At 58.1% G+C, this 19,355-nt stretch overlaps 8 protein-coding genes and 2 non-coding genes across 10 annotated transcripts; 7 read left to right on the top strand and 3 right to left on the bottom strand.

Moving 5' to 3' along the window:
- The first annotated feature begins 75 nt into the window (after positions 1-75).
- MRET_t0045 lies at positions 76-160 on the top strand. Its single transcript has one exon. It is a non-coding gene; the product is annotated as a tRNA-Ile (tRNA).
- Positions 161-176: 16 nt separating this feature from the next.
- Positions 177-261, top strand: MRET_t0044. Its single transcript has one exon. It is a non-coding gene; the product is annotated as a tRNA-Ile (tRNA).
- Positions 262-352: 91 nt separating this feature from the next.
- MRET_2743 (actin cytoskeleton-regulatory complex protein SLA1) lies at positions 353-3,286 on the bottom strand (the record flags this gene model as incomplete). Its single annotated transcript, XM_027629370.1, has 1 exon — positions 353-3,286. One exon carries the CDS (start codon positions 3,284-3,286, stop codon positions 353-355), a length of 2,934 nt encoding a protein of 977 aa, XP_027485220.1.
- A 191-nt stretch (positions 3,287-3,477) lies between these two features.
- On the top strand, positions 3,478-6,273 carry MRET_2742 (transcription factor; the record flags this gene model as incomplete). Its single annotated transcript, XM_027629369.1, has 2 exons — positions 3,478-3,480; positions 3,511-6,273. 2 exons carry the CDS (start codon positions 3,478-3,480, stop codon positions 6,271-6,273), a joined length of 2,766 nt encoding a protein of 921 aa, XP_027484829.1.
- Positions 6,274-6,312: 39 nt separating this feature from the next.
- Positions 6,313-7,437, top strand: MRET_2741 (F-box protein 9; the record flags this gene model as incomplete). Its single annotated transcript, XM_027629368.1, has 1 exon — positions 6,313-7,437. The coding sequence occupies one exon, from the start codon at positions 6,313-6,315 to the stop codon at positions 7,435-7,437; it is 1,125 nt and encodes a 374-aa protein (XP_027485196.1).
- A 40-nt stretch (positions 7,438-7,477) lies between these two features.
- On the bottom strand, positions 7,478-10,531 carry MRET_2740 (GTPase-activating protein; the record flags this gene model as incomplete). Its single annotated transcript, XM_027629367.1, has 1 exon — positions 7,478-10,531. One exon carries the CDS (start codon positions 10,529-10,531, stop codon positions 7,478-7,480), a length of 3,054 nt encoding a protein of 1,017 aa, XP_027484873.1.
- A 288-nt stretch (positions 10,532-10,819) lies between these two features.
- MRET_2739 (solute carrier family 38 (sodium-coupled neutral amino acid transporter), member 11) lies at positions 10,820-12,541 on the top strand (the record flags this gene model as incomplete). Its single annotated transcript, XM_027629366.1, has 1 exon — positions 10,820-12,541. One exon carries the CDS (start codon positions 10,820-10,822, stop codon positions 12,539-12,541), a length of 1,722 nt encoding a protein of 573 aa, XP_027484813.1.
- A 162-nt stretch (positions 12,542-12,703) lies between these two features.
- Positions 12,704-14,692, top strand: MRET_2738 (cohesin complex subunit SCC1; the record flags this gene model as incomplete). Its single annotated transcript, XM_027629365.1, has 1 exon — positions 12,704-14,692. The coding sequence occupies one exon, from the start codon at positions 12,704-12,706 to the stop codon at positions 14,690-14,692; it is 1,989 nt and encodes a 662-aa protein (XP_027484814.1).
- Positions 14,693-14,714: 22 nt separating this feature from the next.
- MRET_2737 (sterol-sensing domain of SREBP cleavage-activation protein) lies at positions 14,715-18,197 on the bottom strand (the record flags this gene model as incomplete). The annotated part of the gene is made up of 1 exon (XM_027629364.1): positions 14,715-18,197. One exon carries the CDS (start codon positions 18,195-18,197, stop codon positions 14,715-14,717), a length of 3,483 nt encoding a protein of 1,160 aa, XP_027484811.1.
- Positions 18,198-18,357: 160 nt separating this feature from the next.
- On the top strand, positions 18,358-19,335 carry MRET_2736 (small glutamine-rich tetratricopeptide repeat protein alpha; the record flags this gene model as incomplete). Its single annotated transcript, XM_027629363.1, has 1 exon — positions 18,358-19,335. The coding sequence occupies one exon, from the start codon at positions 18,358-18,360 to the stop codon at positions 19,333-19,335; it is 978 nt and encodes a 325-aa protein (XP_027484812.1).
- Positions 19,336-19,355: the final 20 nt, after the last annotated feature.

Raw genomic sequence — 19,355 nt, 5'->3', positions numbered from 1 at the left:
AAACCCTGCTAGAGTGGACCAGGACCACTGGCTTTCGGACAAGACAGCTAACTTCAGCCCCGCCCCTGTCGGCAAGACCCTATAACTCAGTCGGTTAGAGTGTGGAGCTAATATTCCTATGTTACTCCAAAGTCGCCAGTTCGAGCCTGGTTAGGGTCATTTCCGACGCTTCATTCGACCCTATAACTCAGTCGGTTAGAGTGTGGAGCTAATACGGCCGTGTTACTCCAAAGTCGCCAGTTCGAGCCTGGTTAGGGTCACTCGTACTTTTGCCTCATGTGGGTACAATACAGACGAAGGCGTTTTTTTTTGTCGTGGCGTCGTACGAGGGAAACGTGTCAAATATACAAGGCTACGAAGGATAAAAGCCATAGGCTGGCATAAAGCCCGAAGGTTGTCCCGGCATACCCATCATCATGCCCGTGCCCATAGGCATCTGCATCATGCTTTGTGTGGGCATGCCTTGGGGCATCATCATACCGCCTCCAAATGGTGATGAGTCGACAATACCACCTGCAGCGAAGCCCGTAGGTTGCGCACGGAGGGGATCATACTTTCCACTGCTTTGCGGCGCGGACGTATCTTTTGAGAAGGCGCCAGAGCCCGTCTTCATCTGCTCAAACACACTGGCTGCACTGAATCGGTCCTGTTGACTCGATGCACTGGTCGTATCTGCAGTGGCTTGACCCAGCATGGGCTGTGGCACAGGTTGAGGCGCTTGAGGTTGGGGCACACTGAACATGCCCGTCGGTTGCGGCATGCCAAAGCCGGGCGGCTGTGGCGCAAACATGGAGGTGGCGCCAGTAGGATTGGTTGGCACGAATTGGCCCGTGCCCTGCAGGGGAATGAGCGGCTGCAGTAGGCTCTGATTTATGGGTACAGGAGCAATAGGCCCGCGCGGCGCATTGGGATCGGGCATACTTGGTGTCGCTGATGGCTTCGGACTCGGCTTGAGTTTTTCCAGCTTATCGAACAGGGCCGAGTTGGGATCTGCGGGGCGCTCGTCCTTCTTGGCCGCTTTTTCACGCTCTTCAGCCTCTTCGCGCTCGCGACGGCGAATAATTTCCACAGCAGCAGCGATCGTTTCGGCACTGACGCCCGTCTGGTTCGGTTGTAGAGCCTCTTGAGCCGCGGCAGTAGAAGTGTCGTCCGTGTTACGCGACATGTCCGTCGAGCGCGGCGGCAACGGCTCCGGTGCTGGCTCTGGCGCACGAGTAGTAGACTTGCGTGGTGCAAGACGGCGCTGCTCCGCGATTTCTTGAGCTTGTAAGCGTCGTGCTAGTTCCTCATCTGTTTCCTTTTGCTTTTCCTCTTCTTCGGGTGAGCGTTGCGGCATCGGCGGAGGAGCTGACGACTTTGAGTACTTGTTTTGTACGTGTCGCCGAACACGCAAGATATCACCTTCACGCAGTCCAAGTCGGCGCAGTGAGTCTACACTCAGTTCAGGGAGAACAAATGTGTCCATATGGTCACGTTCAAAGGCATCCGCATAGCGTGCACAATGCTGCATGTCGACACCCGCTTCGACGAAAAAGTCAAACCAATCGATATCGGGTCGGTAGCTGGACGCAGGTCCACGTCCACGAGACCGAGACACGGAGCGTTCGGGATACCCCGATGCACTCTGGCGCTGAGATGCAGCAGAAGGCGGGCCCGATGGGGTGCGCAAATTGCGGCCTGTAATACCCTCTAAATAACGCAGATCCGCCAAAGACATTTTGAAGAGGGGCACATCAATTAATGTGCCATTAGCCTTGTGCAAACGCACTGTGTCCGTGCGTACTCCAACAAGCTCGGCCTCGACTCGGAAACGCCCTGTTGCATCGACCCACGTCCGCATGCGGCCCTGATTCGGAAGCTGAGGAGGGTTATCTACCAAGGGACGCGCAGCGGACTCGTGTCTTTTAGCTTCGGTAGGCCGGCGTGGAGCAGCACGGCGTGGATCGCGCATCGTAGAAAACTTGTGGTTGAGAGCGTTTAGTGCAGGGCTGTTATTTTCTTTCAGTACCTCGACATAGGAAGCAGGAACGACGCCGATATGGCCTTTGGCATTTTGCAGTTTCCACCATTCGTGGTCTTCACGCTCTATGAGCACAAGCTGGTCGCCTTCGGACACGCTCAACTCGTCGTCGGCCTGGGCCTCAAAGTCGTACAAGGCCACGACCATTTCGGGCACGCCCGTTTGAGTGGGAGGAGAATGGGGAGCTGACGAAGAGACACGAGGTGTGGATGCAGTGTGTGCTGGCTGCTTGCTGATCGCCTTGCTTTTCCCGATGCGGGCGGAAATATCCTGGTAAGCTGCGCGTGAGCCGACGTGAAAGACCCATACATCGCCCTCGACTTGGGCGGCGCGCTCAAACGTAATGATCAAGTACTTGCCCTTTTCGAGCGTCGTACTCTTCAAGTGCTTGATGTCGACGCGTGGCACGGCAGTACCATCCGTATCTGTCGCGAAAAATACAGAGCCATTTCCCACGCCCAGTGTGCCTTTGTTTTTGCGCTTGCGTTTTTTCATGTCCAGCTCAGTGACGGACCACATTTGGATCTCGTCTTGCGTAGATGACGCTGTCCATGCAGCCGGTACGGCGCGTGGCGCCACAGTGGATGCCTGTCCATCTGTCTCGTCCAAATCGTCTTCCGCGCCAGTGGCTTGAGGCACGAGCGACGACGGCAAAGGCACACTAGCGGGAGCCTCAGGCGCTTGAGGTGGCGTTGGAGCTGGTGCTGTCGCTGGCGCTGGTGCGGGCGCGGGCGCGGGAGCTGGCGGTGGCGGCGCCATCATACGCGGCTTGGGTGGCTGTGCCGCTGGCGATTCTGACGGCACGTTCGCCGGCTCTGGCGCTGGCGCTGGCTTATGTTCCTGTGCCGGCTCAGCTTCTGGACTTGGCTCAGACGCTGGCACGGGCTCTTGCGCGCCTGATGACCCAAACTCCTCAACGTAATTCGACGGGATGAGTCCCATCTGGTCCGTGCCCTGGATCCGAGCAAGGAGCCAGTCGCCGTCACGCTCCAACACGTCCAATACGCGTCCCTCAGCGAAAGAAAGCTCGTCATGGTTCTGAGCTTCATAGTCGTACGCGGCCACAACAACCTGCTCAGGCGCACGCATCTCGACATAGTTGGCGGGCACGAGCCCCTCATGACTGCCATCGCGCAAACGTGCTTTGTACCAGGCCTCATCCGCCAGCTCATCCACATACAGGGTATCTCCCTCCGTCAAAGTCAGCTCATCATCCGCCTGTGCGGCGTAGTCATACAGCGCGACGGCCACACCAAGGCATCTCATCTCCTGGTCAACGGACGAATCACCGGACGACCCGTGCGCATCGACGCCGCCACACGCACCCCACCACTCCTGCTGCATGTCACGTGCAGCCCATGTGGCCGGACGGGAGAAAGCTGCCAAGTGCGCGCGTCCTTGTGTTGCGACGCGCGGCTTTGTGACGCACTCAGACGCCCGGCATTGATCGCCGACATATGGTGCGTGGCTGCCCACAACTGACCCCTCAGCATCCGATGCATATACAGAATGGACCTCCAGGCATGCCGCCATGCGATATGTACGGCAGCGGTATGCCACCGCGGTACCCCCTCAACGTACCGCGTCGCCCTGTCCGGCCGTCCGAGGGCGTGCCGCCCTCTATGCCATACCACTACGCACCGGCCCCCGGATACATGCCACACGTGATGGATGTCCAGCACATGCAGCCACATGCTGGACCTGTCTACGATGGATCGTTTGCCGCGCCTCATGAGGCATCTCACATGGCATCCGGTCCGCCGCCACAGACGCACTACGTGCCAGCGGCCCCGAATGGTGTGCCGGCGCCCCAAGGCAGCGCTTCGATCCATGCTCCCATCATGCATCCGGCGCCATCACACGCGTACTCCATGCCACCGTCTCATATGCCACCGACGCAGCCACTTCCATCGGCCCAGGGCGCAGCATCTGTACCATTATCTGGCCCCACGCCCACCGTGTACCTGGCCACATACTCGTCAGTACCCGTGTACGAAATCACAGTGCGTGGTATCGCTCTCATGCGCCGTCGCTCGGATGGATACCTCAATGCAACACAGATTCTCAAGATCGCCGGCATCGAAAAAGCGCGGCGCACACGGATCCTCGAGAAAGAAATCTTGACAGGCGAGCATGACAAAGTGCAGGGCGGCTACGGCACATTCCAGGGAACGTGGATCCCGCTGCACCGGGCGCAGGAGCTGGCGATCAACTACAACGTGTACCATCTCATCCGGCCCCTCCTCGACTTTGATCCTGTCGCATCGCGCGCTGTAAATGCACAGCAGGGCGCTAAACGCAAAGCTGACAACACAGCTATACCCTCCCAGCCTGCCATGCCGGGGACGTCAGCTTCAGCGCCACCGCAGCAGCCACGCTTTCTTACCTTGCGCCCGCCCCGCTCCAGCACACTCGGCGCCAGTGCCGGTGGTCTCGTGCACACTCTTCTTCCCAACGATGATATCCCGACGTCGCATGCTGCTGATGGTGTCCCGCCTGGCTCACACCCTGCACAGCGCACAGCTCTGGGGGCATATGCTGCACACGGATACGTGCCTCAGGGTGTGCCTCTGCCGCCTGCCGATAGTGTGGCGCCATCAACGGATTCGTCGTCACATGTCCACGACCTCAACGTGCTGAGTACCACCCCTCTCCACAGTGCCGCGCCACCCTCCAATATGGCCGATGAAATGGTCGAAATTGGCGGACCGCGCTTCGCCGATAAGGCTGTGCCTCCCCATCTCGGCGACGAGCGTGAGCGGCGTGCGCGTGAAGTGCTCACCGGCCTGTTTGTGCATGAACAGCCAAGTACATCAGCCGCACCTCTCGAGCAGCTGCATGCGCTGCTCCACAGCTTAGGCGTCGACACGACGCGGCGGCAGCACCGCTCGCCATTAAATTTGGTGATTGATGACCACGGCCACACAGCGCTGCACTGGGCCGCTGCACTGAGTCGTCTTTCGCTTGTGCGCATGCTAACAGCGCTGCCACCAGCATATGGCGGCGCCAACATAATTCTGGGCAACTATGCGGGCGAGACGGCACTGCATCGCTCCGTACTCGTTACCAATGCGTACGAACTCTCACAGTTTCCAGATTTGCTGGATATTCTTGCACCGAGCCTTGAGACACGCGATCACCGAAAGCGCACGGTCCTGCATCATATCGCGCTTGTGGCCGGGCTCAAAGGCCGTACGGCTCCTGCGCGCTACTACATGAGTTGCGTGCTAGAGCGCATTTCCAAGAATCCAGCGGTATTGACAGGCTTGCTCGATGCGCAGGATGACGAAGGCGAAACGGCACTGAGTATCGCAGCCCGGCTTGGCAATACCAATATGATCAAGATGCTGCTGGATGCAGGTGCGCGAAAAGACTTGCCCAACTACTTGGGCATTACACCGCTGGATTGGGGCATCACGAATGCCTCGTCACCTGAGGGCGGTGTGCTGAATGAGCTTGGCTCATACCGTGCCTCTGATATGGTGCGTTCCCTAGTCAAGCCATCGCCGGGCCCCGTGAAGAAGAGCCAAGATGTCCGGGAGAAGCTTGTACAGACCCTTGATGAACTGCAGGTCATTTTCGACCGTGAAGTACGTGTGAAGCAGGATGCCATCGAGACAACCCAGATACATCTTCAGGCTGCTACGCGTGAGCTGGCTGCTCGCCGCCGAGACATCCAGGCCGCTCAGGGCGCAGTCACGGAGCGCGAAAAGATGCGGCAGCGCAGCGAGAATCTAAAGCGCGCTCTTGCTTCGTTGCCTGATCAGGAGCCTCAGGATGCAGCTCCAGAGGTGACGGATGCAGCATGCGTCACTGATTGGTCCAAGGATGCACTCGCTGAAGCAGATGCGGCGCTGGCCAAGCCCGAGGAAGCTGGTGAGAAAGCGGCGACCGCGGCCATCATGCGACTTCGCTGGCTCACAGCGTACTGCGAGCAGGCCATCGCAGCAATGAATACCGATGTGCAAGAGCGTCATAAACGTTTGGATCAGCGCAAGGAGAGATACCGCAAGGTCGTGGCTGCGTGCGCGCAAGTGCCGCCCGACAAGGTCGATGGACTACTGGACGAGCTGTTGGCCGCAGTGGAGTCGATCGGACCGGACGTCGATACCAATTCCGTTGCTACCTTTATGGACAAAGTCGGGCGCGCACACAAGCAGCGATCAGCCGCTGACATGACAGTCGCTGCACCACGCACACCACCGCCATCACGACCGCCGCCGCCGTCCGAGCCGCCCGTAGCACCGCCGTAGACGAAGAGTGTGGAGGTGTCGTTTCTCTTCTTGTGCCGCATGGACGAGGAGCTCGAGGCGTTTCGGATCGCTTGGTGCCGCGATGTGGCCGAGCGTGCACATGGAAGAGCGCCAAATGCAGCTCATTCGCACATGCAAGCGCCATCAAGCGATGCTATGCTGAAAGCCGCAGCTCCAGCGGTACTGCCCGAGGCTTGGGCCGATCAGGAACGTGACGCACTTAGCATGCTCCTACGGACGCTTTCGTCCAAGCATGTTGAGCGTGTGCATGAAATGATGTCGCAAAATACCGAGGATCATACCGTATGGCCTGAGCATGTCGGGACATGTATATCGACAATATATGCGGCTGATTTGGAAGTGAGTGCCGTGCCGATGGTACAGCATATGCCAGACGAGTTGTGGTACAGAATATTACTGCATGTGCTCATGCCAACACCTCTTGAACCTATTTGGCCTACTATGCTGCCTGACAATATGTCGTTTCAGCTGCCATTAGAGTCTTGGCGGCGCGAGACTGGCCCAGATTATGTGTCATTAGAGCGCGTCGCACGCACCTGCTGGCGACTTCGCCAACTCACTTCCCATCCGCGTCTGTGGCGCGCCATCGTGCAAGGAACATATGCACCGCCGTTTGCTCCTCTTTCATGCAGCTGGCGCGATGCATATGTGCATGAGCCACGCGTTCGAATGAACGGAACGTACATTGCAACGTGTGAGTATACGCAGCAGGGCATGTCGGAAGAGAACGTGTGGGTGCGTGTATTGCATGTCGTGCGCTTTTTTCGGTACTTGCGCTTCTTTCCTAATGGCCGATGCCTGAGCTGGCTCACGACCGACGAACCTGCCGACGTTGTGCATCGACTCGAACCGGGCATTCGGTCAAAAGGATGTGCCGCCGGGCATTGGCGATGCCTCAGCGAGGCTGGAGAAACACTCTCACGACGAGGCGCCACGATTTTGATAGAAGACCTGCATGATCCAACACTGCCGGGCTACACGTTTCAAATGACCTTGCACATGCGCTCGTCCCCTGGTCGGTGGCACCGCATGGACATGCTCGAATACGCATCGCTGAACCTGCAGACGGGCGAGGTGCTGCCGATTCCACACAAGCATGCGCGTCCCTTCCTCTTTTCCCGTGTGCTCAGCTATGGTGTATAGAGAGTGTGTATGTAGTATAGAATACAGGTTGGCGTGTGCGCTACGCGTAGGGCGCACACCGCTTGAGCAGTTCATGAGGTGCCAAGTCTGGTACTGCTTGGATCAGCGACCGATCACGCAGCACCGGCGCCATGTCATCCTGCACAAACCACAACTCGTCTTGGTGCTCGAGCATGTGGCGGATGACGGACTGGGCCAACATGGCCTCGCCGCGCGTCGGCTCCGTCGACCGAGAATATAACAGACTCGGTGCCATGACCGTAGCAAGATTGGGTATGTCCATGCGGCTGCCGGCCTCGTCATCGATGTACGCAAACGTCGCGACCCAGCGGAGGAACACAAAGAGGACCTCGAGCGCATCACGATTGTGCCGCGGCAAAAGCATAGCGACCATCGCGACGAGGTAATGCCGCTCAGCGGGCTGCTCAATGCACTGCGTGTGCACGAACAGCTCGTACAGGCGCGAGGTCAGCAGCGGGTCTGGCAGATCACGCAGAAACTTTTTCAGGAGGGCAGCGAGTTGCACAGGATGATCGTCAAGCAGGTTGATGGTATCCACTTCACGATCCAAGGCATCGGCCAGTTCCTTGAGCCGACGCACATTGCCATTTTTTCGGAAAATGCCCTCCACGGACACATCCATCTGCCGCATGGCCGACACAACGTCGTCAATCAGCGCCGGCACACGCAGTGGCGTAGGCGTCGCGCCCAGTACCGAGTCTGCGCCGTGCCGCTCGACCAGATAGTCCAGCGATACGCCAAACACGCCCTTTTTGCGCACATCGCGCCGGTCGCGAGTACCCTTGAAAAGAAACTTGCCCCAGAATGTATTTTTGCGTGTCTCAATCAGCTCGAGGGCATCGTCCATGTCCACAAACTCCAACAGCGACGACTTTTGCACGCGCAGCAATGCCACGTATTTGAATACCTGCAACTCTTCGGCAGACAGCGAGCTGATGGGTCGGCGCGATGACGTACTTGACGTTTGTTCGCGCTGCTCACGCACCTGCTCGGCTTGCAGAATCATGGGAATATCAGCGAGAGTAATGCCCTCATCGTAGGGGGTCGTCGAAGGGGACGAGATGGGTGCCATGGACGCGTTGATATTGGGCCGAAGAAGCGTAGAAGTGGGTGCCTGCGACGATACAAACGTCGGAGAGGCGGCGCCTGTGACGGTCGACGGTGTGTCGGGCAGAGCAGGACTCACATCCGATGAATGGTCAGGATCATCCGCGACGCTTGAAATGTGCGGTACCCGTGCTTTGCTCGACATGTGCCGGTCCAGGTACTGACTCTCAAGCCGCTTCGTCTCGGGCGATTTCCGGTACGTACTCGATTCGGCATCCGTCAGCTCGCTCGGCTCCGCCTCGTGGGCGGGCACCACATCCAGATGCGATCGCCGCTTCAGCAGGGCATCCAGTCGGTTCAGTGCCACACACAGCAGGAAAGCATACTGCTCTAGACGCGTCACACTCTCAAAGTGGCCCACGGCATCGCTGGGCGCACATCCAGTACAGAACGCATGTGAGCGACGTCCGCTGCTACGCACAACGAATTGGGATACTGGCACTGCCTGCGATGTCTGCTCATCGCGCAATATCTCATCGTCGGGCCGAAAAACAGTGCGCTGACACACTAAGCAGCGGACACACGACCAGTGCCATCGAAGTGTGACACCCACACGGGCACATTCATCTTCGACAGTCTTGCCGCACATCACGCACAAGTCAGACGCATTTTCAGTGTCGTACGTCGGAATAGTCACATGAGGTAAACTGGTGTATCCATGAACCGTGTCCGTGTCGCCACCCTGCAGCGTCACGAGCTCATCGAGACGCGCTAGGAACGACTCGAGCGCCGCTGGCACGCCATACTCTTGGTCAAGTCGGAGTGCGCCAGTGAGCGATATACGGATCAGGATTTTGAGATAATGTGCCAAGCCCGTGACAAGAGACAGCAATTCCTGTGTGATGTGCATGCGCTGGGCGCCCGTTTCCTGAGTGTGGGACAGTAGTGAGAAGAAGTTGACGATCTTTTTACATAGCATGCGCGCCTCGCGCACATACTGAATCTTTTGCGCCTGGGCGTGGTGGAAATGCATCTCGAGCTCGTCGATAGCCGAAAACAAAACCTCGACGTGTAGGACGAATCGAGCCGCAAAGCGCACACCACCCACGTACTTTCCGTTACTTACGTGCCGTAACATGTCAGAAATACAGCCCGCAGATGATTCTTCGAACGAGGAGAGTACACGCCAAATGGTGAACACACGCATCTCCATCGTCCGCTGCTTTTGCAGAACGGATGCGGGAGTTTCCTGTGCGACGTTCGACGCGGCAAGTTGCTCCTCCGAGCTGCTTGGCGTAAGGGCCAACGCACCAGGCATGGAAAGAGACACGTCCTGAACCGCATCAGCATGAGAAGGGGCGCTCGGTGCAAGTTTAATCTTCCAATAGCGGTGGATCATGTAGCACTCCGGGTGCCAGTGCTCGTCAGCATTGTTCCGATTGATCTCAACAAATTGCTTCAGGATAGCGGTCTGACATCCAGAACACTGGATCGCAAAAAGCGTGCTGTAATGAAAATGACAGTATACTTGGCCCTCATGCTCATAGTAACTGTCTTCCGGGCCGAAGGGCGTCGAGCACATAGAACACGTAAAATGGTCCACATGATACTTGGATCCCAGAGCCGTAATGTAGCTTCCACGTAGTGCATGCCCGCATCTGGCACACAGCAAGTCCAAGCGTCGAAAATAGTCCGTTTCACACAGTGGAAACTGGTCACCACCACCCGCAGCCAACACCATGTCTGGCGTGGCTGAAAAAAACTTGGACGCGACATTGCGACCGCAATCCGCACATGTAAAACAGTCGAGATGATATACCCCTGAAAGCGCACGAACAAACTGGCCGGTGATGGCCGTGCCGCATTTCACACACATTTGATCTTTCCGCACGATCCGCTCGCGATCCTCAGACACCAAACGCAGACCAGACGTATGCCGCTGCATAGCCGGCCGCACATATGGATTGGCACCCTGCGCACCAGGAGGCATGTCCGCCATGCGACCAGGCACTGCGCGGTGATCCATAGTGCACTTCCCAAGTGGCCTGGTGCGGTAGCTTGAGACGGTCGGCCGCGTGTGCCTGTGGAAACAACGACACACTCGAGCCCAGCGCGTGTGACACATACATCCTACCTACTAGGCATACATTTTATGCCCGAAACACGCGCCTCTAACCCGACACAGCGAGCCAGGCACTTTTTATTGCGAATATGCCCAGTTGGCACATGGGGTCGTTCGAGTGGGGAGTGTGGGCAGGGCGTTGAAAGGCGAGGAGTTTGTTTGCGAGAGCGTCGACGACCGTGGACCCAGGGGATGTCGCAGGAGGACTCGGAACACGGCCATAACCGTGATGGTGAGCCCTTGTCTACTCCGCCAGATGGTCGCAGGTTTGCTCCGCCGATGCGGTCCCTGAGTGCTTCCAAAGAGGCCAGGTTCGACATTGACTCTGATGATCTGGATGATTCCCTCGCTATGCCGGATCCACGTTTTGTGCCGTCTATCTCGAATGGATTCCCATCTTCACTGAACAGAAGCACTCCAGAAGGTGCCACACAGCGTACGTCGTTCGACTTGATCGGCCATGGCGTGCGCCAATTAAGTCAGAGTCTACCGCCGTCGTGGGATGCGGAGCAGTTGCCGGACTGGCTCAAACGTGGTGCTGGCGTATTTGAGGGCACGGTCAATATGGCTAACAGCATTCTTGGTGCAGGCATTGTCGGATTACCCTATTCGATGCGCGAGTCTGGTTTTGTCGCCGGTCTAGCCTTGCTGGTAGGCATTGCCCTGCTGACAGATTGGACGATCCGGCTGATTGTGCTCAATGCCAAACTCAGTGGACGCGGCACATATATTGAGATCATGGGCCACTGCTTCGGGCAGCGTGGTCGTATTGCTGTGTCCATCTTCCAGTTTGTTTTTGCGTTCGGCGGCATGTGTGCCTTTTGCGTCGTGGTTGGCGACACGATTCCCAATGTGCTGTCGAGTGTGCTGCCTTTCTTGCGGGGTACGATTTTCAGCAGCCGCCGATTCGTCATCTTTGTGTGCACCATGGCTATCAGCTACCCACTATCACTGCACCGAAACATTGAAAAGCTCAGCAAAGCCAGCGCCGTGGCGCTTTTGTCCATGGTGTTCATTATTCTGGCCGTGATTGTACGTGGCCCGGCAATGCCACCCGAACTCAAGGGCGATCCGTCCCTTCGTCTTTCTATCGTGCATCCATCCAATCTTATTCGCTCCGTCTCCGTCATTAGCTTTGCTTTCGTTTGCCACCACAACTCTCTTCTAATCTACGGCAGCCTCAAGGAGCCGTCTATGGACAAGTTCCGCATGGTCACGCACTATTCCACATTTATATCCACCATTGCTGCTGTGTCGATGTCAATCGCCGGCTACTGGTTCTTCGAAGACAAGACCCTCTCCAATATTCTCAACAATTTCCCTAATACAGACGTCATCGTAAACATCGCACGGTTCTGCTTCGGCCTCAACATGTTTACCACGCTGCCTCTCGAGTGCTTTGTGTGCAGAGAGGTGCTTGAAACATATTTTTTTCATGGCCAGTATGAATACCGACGGCATCTCATCCTTACGACCTCGCTCGTGGTCAGTGCCATGGCGATTTCCCTACTGACTTGTGACTTGGGCATTGTGCTGGAAATTACTGGCGGTCTCAGTGCGACGGCGCTGGCGTTTTTCTTCCCCAGTGTGTGCTATCTGAAGCTGAGTCATGATGCGAAGCAGATTGAGCGATCTGCGCTTTATTTCTCCGTGCCCTCGCAGGAACATCAGCATGACGCCGCAGAAGACGGACATGAGCCAGTCATGGCCGAGAATATTTCGCTCCCACTGCGTCCAGGCGCCAATGCAGCCATGCGGCAGCCACAGCAGGAGTTCAAGTGGTGGGAGTCTACACAGCTACTCAGTGTATGTTGCGCCATCTTTGGCGCGTTGGTGTTGATCGTATCTGTCAGCACCACGCTGGGGGATACGTGGAGTGGCCGGAAAGGCGCCGTGCAGCAGTGCCATTGGTAGGTAGCGCGTACAGCCACGGATACGACTTCTCCACATCACGTGCCTTGGACGCGAGGCGCGCATATGTGCAGGTGGGCCACGAGTCAAGCACACGCGTCGAGGCGCGTCGTGTTCGTTCCTTCTTCACGTTGGTTGCCACCATCCGTGTGGGACGGCATCGACATGATACCAAACGATGCGTTTCTGCACAATCAGGGACCACTAGCGCGTGTGTGGCTCGCTGCACACTGGGAGCGCAAGCTTAGCAAGACCCAGTTCTTGCAGACATCTATCCCTTCCAACGTCGATATGATTGTGGACGAGGATGAGGGGCAGATTGCGCTCCGCCTCAGCGGTCAGCTCCTGCTGGGATTCGCGCGCATATACTCCCGCAAGGCCAAGTACCTCCAGGATGACTGCTCGGACATGCTCCTGCGCATCAAGGTGGCCTTTCGTGGCTCGGCTGTGATTGACCTCTCGCAAGAACAACTGCATGTCTCGCGCGCTGCCATCACACTGCCGGACATGTTCTCGCCCATGGACCTCCTGATGCCTGAGCCGACACTGAGCGACTGGGGCATTGGCTCTCGGCCACGTCATATGGCACGTCATGCCGACATCACGCTCCCAGACACGCATTATGAAATGCAGGACGAAGAAGACGAACATATACCCCTCGGTCCAGACGGCTCGATTTTGGGCATGTCTGTGCAAGGCTTTGACTTGGGTCTTGTGGATGAAAGCACGCCATCGCGTGCGGTGCCGCCGCCCAAACGCGCTCGTCGAGAGACGCAGCGGCGGTCAGACGTCACGCGGCATACACTGCCAGACTTGGACGACTCGTTCGAAAGCGTGGGTGTCGCGCGTCGTGCGCCGTCGACCGAAGCAGCTGCGATGTCTGAGCATGTGCAGGCTCTGGTTGGTGATGTGAATCTTAGTGCGGATTTGTCGCTGGAGCCTCTAGCACCGATGGACATGAGCGGCGCGGCCGACGTGACGACGGACACGGTGGGCTTTGATGTGCCTGACGTCCCGATGGCTGGCACGCCGCCACCCGTGCCATCCGTGTATGCGGCTCCGCGTGCTCCGAGCACACCTTCTCGCCACTTGACGCTGGACGACGTGGCACATGCCGAACTCAACCCACACACTATGGCTAGACTGCGTACGGCCGCACAGCAACAGGCAGCTTCGAGCGCCAAAGCACCACGAAAACGGCCTATTCAGGACGACGTAACGGAGATCTTCCCTGCGCGCGCGCGCTCGCTCCAGGCTCGCGCCGCGTCTGTGGCGCGCACGATGAACAAGGAGTCGCATGAGCAGCACTGCCTTCCTGCGTCGCGCGTTCAGCTCGCAGCTATGGCAGACCAAGCCCGCGGCGCGAAAACAGCGGTACCTCGGGGCCTTGATATGGCGTGGGGTGCGGCCGTCGAAGGCTTGGATGCCAACATGACATGGGACGCGCGGCGTGCATGGCTCGCGACACAGGCATTTGCGCGTGAAAGCGAGATGCAGCTTTGGCTTCATGCGATTCACGAGCAGGCCCAGGCGCTGAACATGGACGAGGAAGCGTTCCCGATGGAAGTTGGTCGCCGTGCACCGGACGCGCCGCCTGCCTGGCCCGACGTGATGGACATGGATGTGTCCGACGTATCCAAGCCGGCTGAGGGCTTCGACGTGTCGGATGTGTCGCATGTGCCGCTCGATGATATGCCGCTCCCCGACGTGCCCAACATGGAAGAGGAGCCAGCTGAGCCGCCTGCGCCCCGGCGGTCATCGCGTCGCCAACATACGAGGGAGGACGAGGAAGACCGTGGGCGTCTCGCGCCCCTCTCGCGCATGTCGACGCCCGAGTATGATGGCAACGACGAGGTGCAAGTGGATGTGCCGGCCTCCAACCCCCTTGTCGCGTTTGACTCGCGCGCGCCCGACACGTCGGTGCACGGCGACACGATCCGGACGAAGCGCGCAGCGCATGTCCTGCGTACGCAGATGGGCGAGTCGGACACCGTTTCGTTCCGCGCGCTCTCTGCGAATGCGACGCGACGAGCGGCGGCAGGTTTCTTTTTCGAGATGCTCGTACTTGGCACGCGCGACTGTGTGCAGCTCAAGCAGGATACGCCGTACGGCGACATTGGCGTGCGTGCCAAGCCAGCGTTGCAAGGTATATAGATCTAGTATGGTACATTGTCTATCACATGTGTTCTGCTTTGAGAGAAAGAATGGTGCTGCCAAACGGGATCATCCACTCGCTGCCGCGTCGCACCATGCGATCCACACGCGCCGTCAGCAGCGGCAGGCGTGATGGCGGATGCAGACCCTGCTCTACAGAGTCACGCACGGCTGCACGGATCAGCGACTCGATGTCAACAGAGATACGCTCCACGGCCGAGTTGAGGAGCTGGGCGCGCCAGATTTCCCAGCGCGCCTCGGATGCATACGCACGGCACAGGCCCAGCAGCCATCCGTCCGGCGTTATATCGACACATCCGCGGGGATTCGCGATCGAGTCGCGCACGCGCAACGACGGCTCGACGAGCCACACGCGATTCGTCGTCTGCACCCAAAGCATGCCTTCCGCAGCACGTACGTCTCGGATCGCACCGTCGCGGAGCGGCACGTCGACAACCATGTCCGACACGCACTCAGACACCTGCCATGCGTGCAGCACCCCATCTTGATCGCCGGCCACGAGCATGTGGGACGGCACAGCTGAACTTCTTTGCCAGGCGGTGGGCTTGCGTGGCGGCGTCATTTGGGCCATCGGCTCAGGCGCCGGCTGCTCGGTCGTGCTGGATGGCAGTAGCGCTGCACACCGCAGCGGGACATGACTCGCATTCTCGACCAAGCACACGAGCGAGGCATCGTCGGCGATACGGTACACGGCCAGATGTCCACGCGAGGATGCAGCTCCTAGAAACAGGCCCGACTCCGTGGCACGCACAGTCGCGCAGGTCCACGAGCCGCCCGACTCAGGTGCCTCGACGAGGACACGCGATTCGCCATCCGGAAGCCAGCCACGCACAGACCCGTCGCGATGCAGGGAAAGGAGCATATCAGCATGAAATGCGAGGTGCTGGATCGGAGCTTGCGCCGTCGACGTCATGTCCACGAGGCGCTGTGGTGCATCGACGTGCCATACCGAGATCCGGCCGGAGTACTGCCCAATGGCAACACACCCAGCCTTTACCGCCAGCGCCACGATATGCGAGGCATCAGCCACGGCCTCGTGCTTGGTCCGCAGCATCGCGAGGGGCCACAGGACCGACGCCCCTTGGTTGTCCAGGCGCAACGCGTTATGGGTGTCGGCACTCACAAACATCGTACCTGACGCAGCTGTCACAAGAATCGGGGCCGTATGCAGCTCATCAGCGTGCACACTCAGGTGCATCGACATGGTATCGGGGGGCATAGAGGTGTGTGTGTCGAGCAGGCGACGCAGCTCGATATTCTCGCCATCCTGGTGCGAGCTCTCGAGCTTGTCCGAGTGTTGCAAAAGGTAATGGAGAATGAAAGAAAGCACGACCATAGTCAGAGCAATGGGCCCAACGACAAACAAGAAAAACAAAAAGATCGTCGTGCCGCGCCGGTCATAAAACAGGCCCTCGAGCCACGGCCCCGGCGCGTCCGGAAGTCCGCCCGTCGCAGTGGTCGTCGTCGCGAGAATCCATGGCTCCAGCACCACTCGCACAGACAAAGCGCCGTCCGGATTCAGAGCACGCCAGAACGCGCCATAGGGACTCTGGTCGAGCTCGGCATCAGGAGGGACATGCGCGCGATGGTATAGTACACGGAGCCACGCTTCAGACGACACGACCTGCGGAGCATACATGACCAGCGCCGTGCCAGCAGCCAGCACGATAGCAAGTGCATGGACGAGCCGCGGCGACCGCATGCACCACAGACGGTACAGCATGTGCACGAGACGCGCCGTGCCGGAGCGCGGATGGTCCATACGCAGCCGGCGCGGCATGTCGGCATGCGGCGTGGCAGCTGCGCCGGGCGCGCGCGTGCCCTGCATCAATACTTCAGCGAGCTCGAGACGCTGGATATCAATGCTCAGCACCGTGATGAAAAAGGTCATTTGCATGAAGTAATCCGCCACAAGTGCGCACATCGTAAAGAGGACAAACTGCGTGACAGCCTCGTTGCGCACGACGTAGCCAATGACGCCCAACAAAAGCACATCCGTCGCCGTAGAAAAGGTGATGGGCCCTGCGACCTGCGACAGGCCATATGCGATGCGCGAGTTGACCGTGAGAGAGAGAGGTGTATTCGTGACCACATGGATAACAAACAGCATGGTCTCGCTGCCGACAACAACGATAATAAAGGGAAGGATCGGCCATGGCACCGCGGTGAGTCGAATACCAAGCAGAGCACAAAGACTCAGACTCATGATCAAGTCAATGATCAGCTGCACGCTTCCCGTAAAGGCCATACCAAACCGCGAATGCAGTCGGCGCATTTGCACAAGGCCACGGAAAATGTAGAGCAGTAGCAAAAGGTATCCAACCACCACGATCTTGTAGTTGATCGTAGGCCGCGCCGTGAGCGACTGCGGCTTGAACTCCAGCGTCGTGGTGCCCGCTGCGATATCGCGCGGCATCGATACGGTCGCAGGCGCCACACGCTCCATCGCCTCACGTACCATACCAGGCCATGCGTCCATGTGGCTGTCGTGTAGAAAGTAAGTCAGCACAAGGTACTCAGCTCGCGAAAAGAGCGGGAGAAACGGCCACCGCCCAGCCAACGTTGTCGAGTACAGCAGCGGCAGTGGACTGTGTGCCGCCGCAGGCGCCACCGGCGGTGTCACAATAGCCCGGATCGGACTGCCCGTATACGACTTGGCCGGATGCGGATCCGCCTTGATAGCCGCCGCGTTTCTGTGCCAATACTCGAGGGGCGACAGTACAAGACACGTGTCCGTCTCGTTCCGGCGCACGCACGACGGCTTGTTGGGCGCATCCGAGAGCAACTTAGCGTCGAGTTCTTTTTCTAGGGCTAGCGCTGTCATCAAAAACGACGGACTTAGGACGCCATACGGCGAGCCAGCGCCTTGTCGAATTTTGTCGGACGACATGAGCACCTGTGCAACGTGGATGACGGGTGCTTCATGCCCATTTTTGTTCACAACTTCAAGCGTCGGCGTCTCGTCCCATACAAGACGTAGATCATGGACGGGGTAGTGATCAGACAATGCCTGAGAACGAACATAGCCCGTCAGATCCTGCAGCGAGCCCTTCACTACATCCCAGATATTGGTAGGTGACTGTGCCCCTGTAACGCACGCAGGTTGATCTCCTGCGTATATGTGATCGCGCATGACACACACAGGCGCGTGCAATGTCGACGCGGGATCTTCGGACGTGGTCAAAAGATACAGCACGACAGCCGGATAAAACAGGGATGCAATGACCAAGTTGCATAGCAACACCGTGCGTCGCTGATGATGCGAGATCCAGTTTCCATGCCATGCAAACCACTCTGAAAATGCCACTCCAGCACGACCATAGGCCCTGGTCAGCTTCCGACGCCACGGGCGCCACAGGCTCGCGTGCCAAGAAGCACGCAGGTTAGAAGACTCACGGCCTCGGTCCGCACGCCCATCGCGCAATGTCCACTCATTCAGCTGCAACGATGCGCGCCTCCGACCGGGTTTCGCTCGCCGAAACATTGCCCGTGACGCATGCGCACAATTCTGGAAGGTAGCAAGGAACGGCGATGCTGCGGGGGCAGAGGCAGAAAAAAGCCCCTGGCTGGGGTAGTCACGTGAATGAGTCGAAAGTGGGGACGAAGACCTACGTGGAACTTGGCCCACCCAGACGACATTGAGAATGAGTGTGTCTGATGCATCCAAGCCTCTTGCGTTTGCCATTGCTTCATGGCTCAGTACGCAGAATGATGAAAAGTTGAAGCAAGCTGCTGAATTGGTGAGCTCGGCATGCAGCTTTGACCCGAAGTCCGCGAGCGACAAGGAGAAGTACGCAAAGAACTCGCCGGGGCTGCAGGCTATTTTTGACGTGTTCCTCAAGACACAGCAGCGCATGAATTCGGGTAATGCTGCTGCTAGCTCTGAGACTGAGTCCGAGAAGAAGCCGAGTGAGGAAGACATGAACAAGGCCGAGGCTCTCAAGAACGAGGGCAACAAGTACATGTCGGCCAAGGACTACGGGGCAGCGCTTGACTCGTACACGAAGGCCATCGAGATTTACTCATGCTCCCCTGTATTCTACTCGAACCGTGCTGCTGCCTTTAGCCAAATTGGCCAGCATGATGAGGCCATCGCTGATGCTCAAAAGGCAGCCGAGATCGACCCCAACTTTGGCAAGGCATACAGTCGCCTGGGTCATGCCCTCTTTGCCTCTGGCAGGTTCGAGGAAGCAGTGCAGGCATATGAGAAAGGTGTCGAGGTGGATCCATCGAACAAGCTAATGAAGTCGGGTCTGGACGCATCCAAGGCCAAACTGGGTGAGACGGGAAGCAAAGACCATGCATTGTCCACAACAGAAACGCCATCAAATACCTCCTCAAACGCTGCTGATCCGTTCGCAGGTCTTGGCTCCGGCGGCGCCGGTGGCATGCCAGATATTTCCTCACTTATGAACAACCCTATGGTGTCTCAGATGGCTCAGCAAATGATGCAAAACGGTGGTCTCGAGCAGCTCATGAACAACCCCATGCTTCGCCAGATGGCCGAAAACTTCGGCTCAAATGGTCAAATGCCGGATATTTCATCGCTCATGAACAACCCGCAATTGCGCCAGATGGCGCAACAGTTTATGGGCGGCATGGGCGGTGCCCCACGCCGCTAAGGGCCATGTGAATAGTTGCT

This window comes from Malassezia restricta, chromosome IV (genome assembly GCF_003290485.1).
Source record: "Malassezia restricta chromosome IV, complete sequence".
Classification (NCBI taxonomy): Eukaryota; Fungi; Basidiomycota; class Malasseziomycetes; order Malasseziales; family Malasseziaceae; genus Malassezia; species Malassezia restricta.
This window is presented reverse-complemented; position numbering and strand designations above follow the sequence as displayed.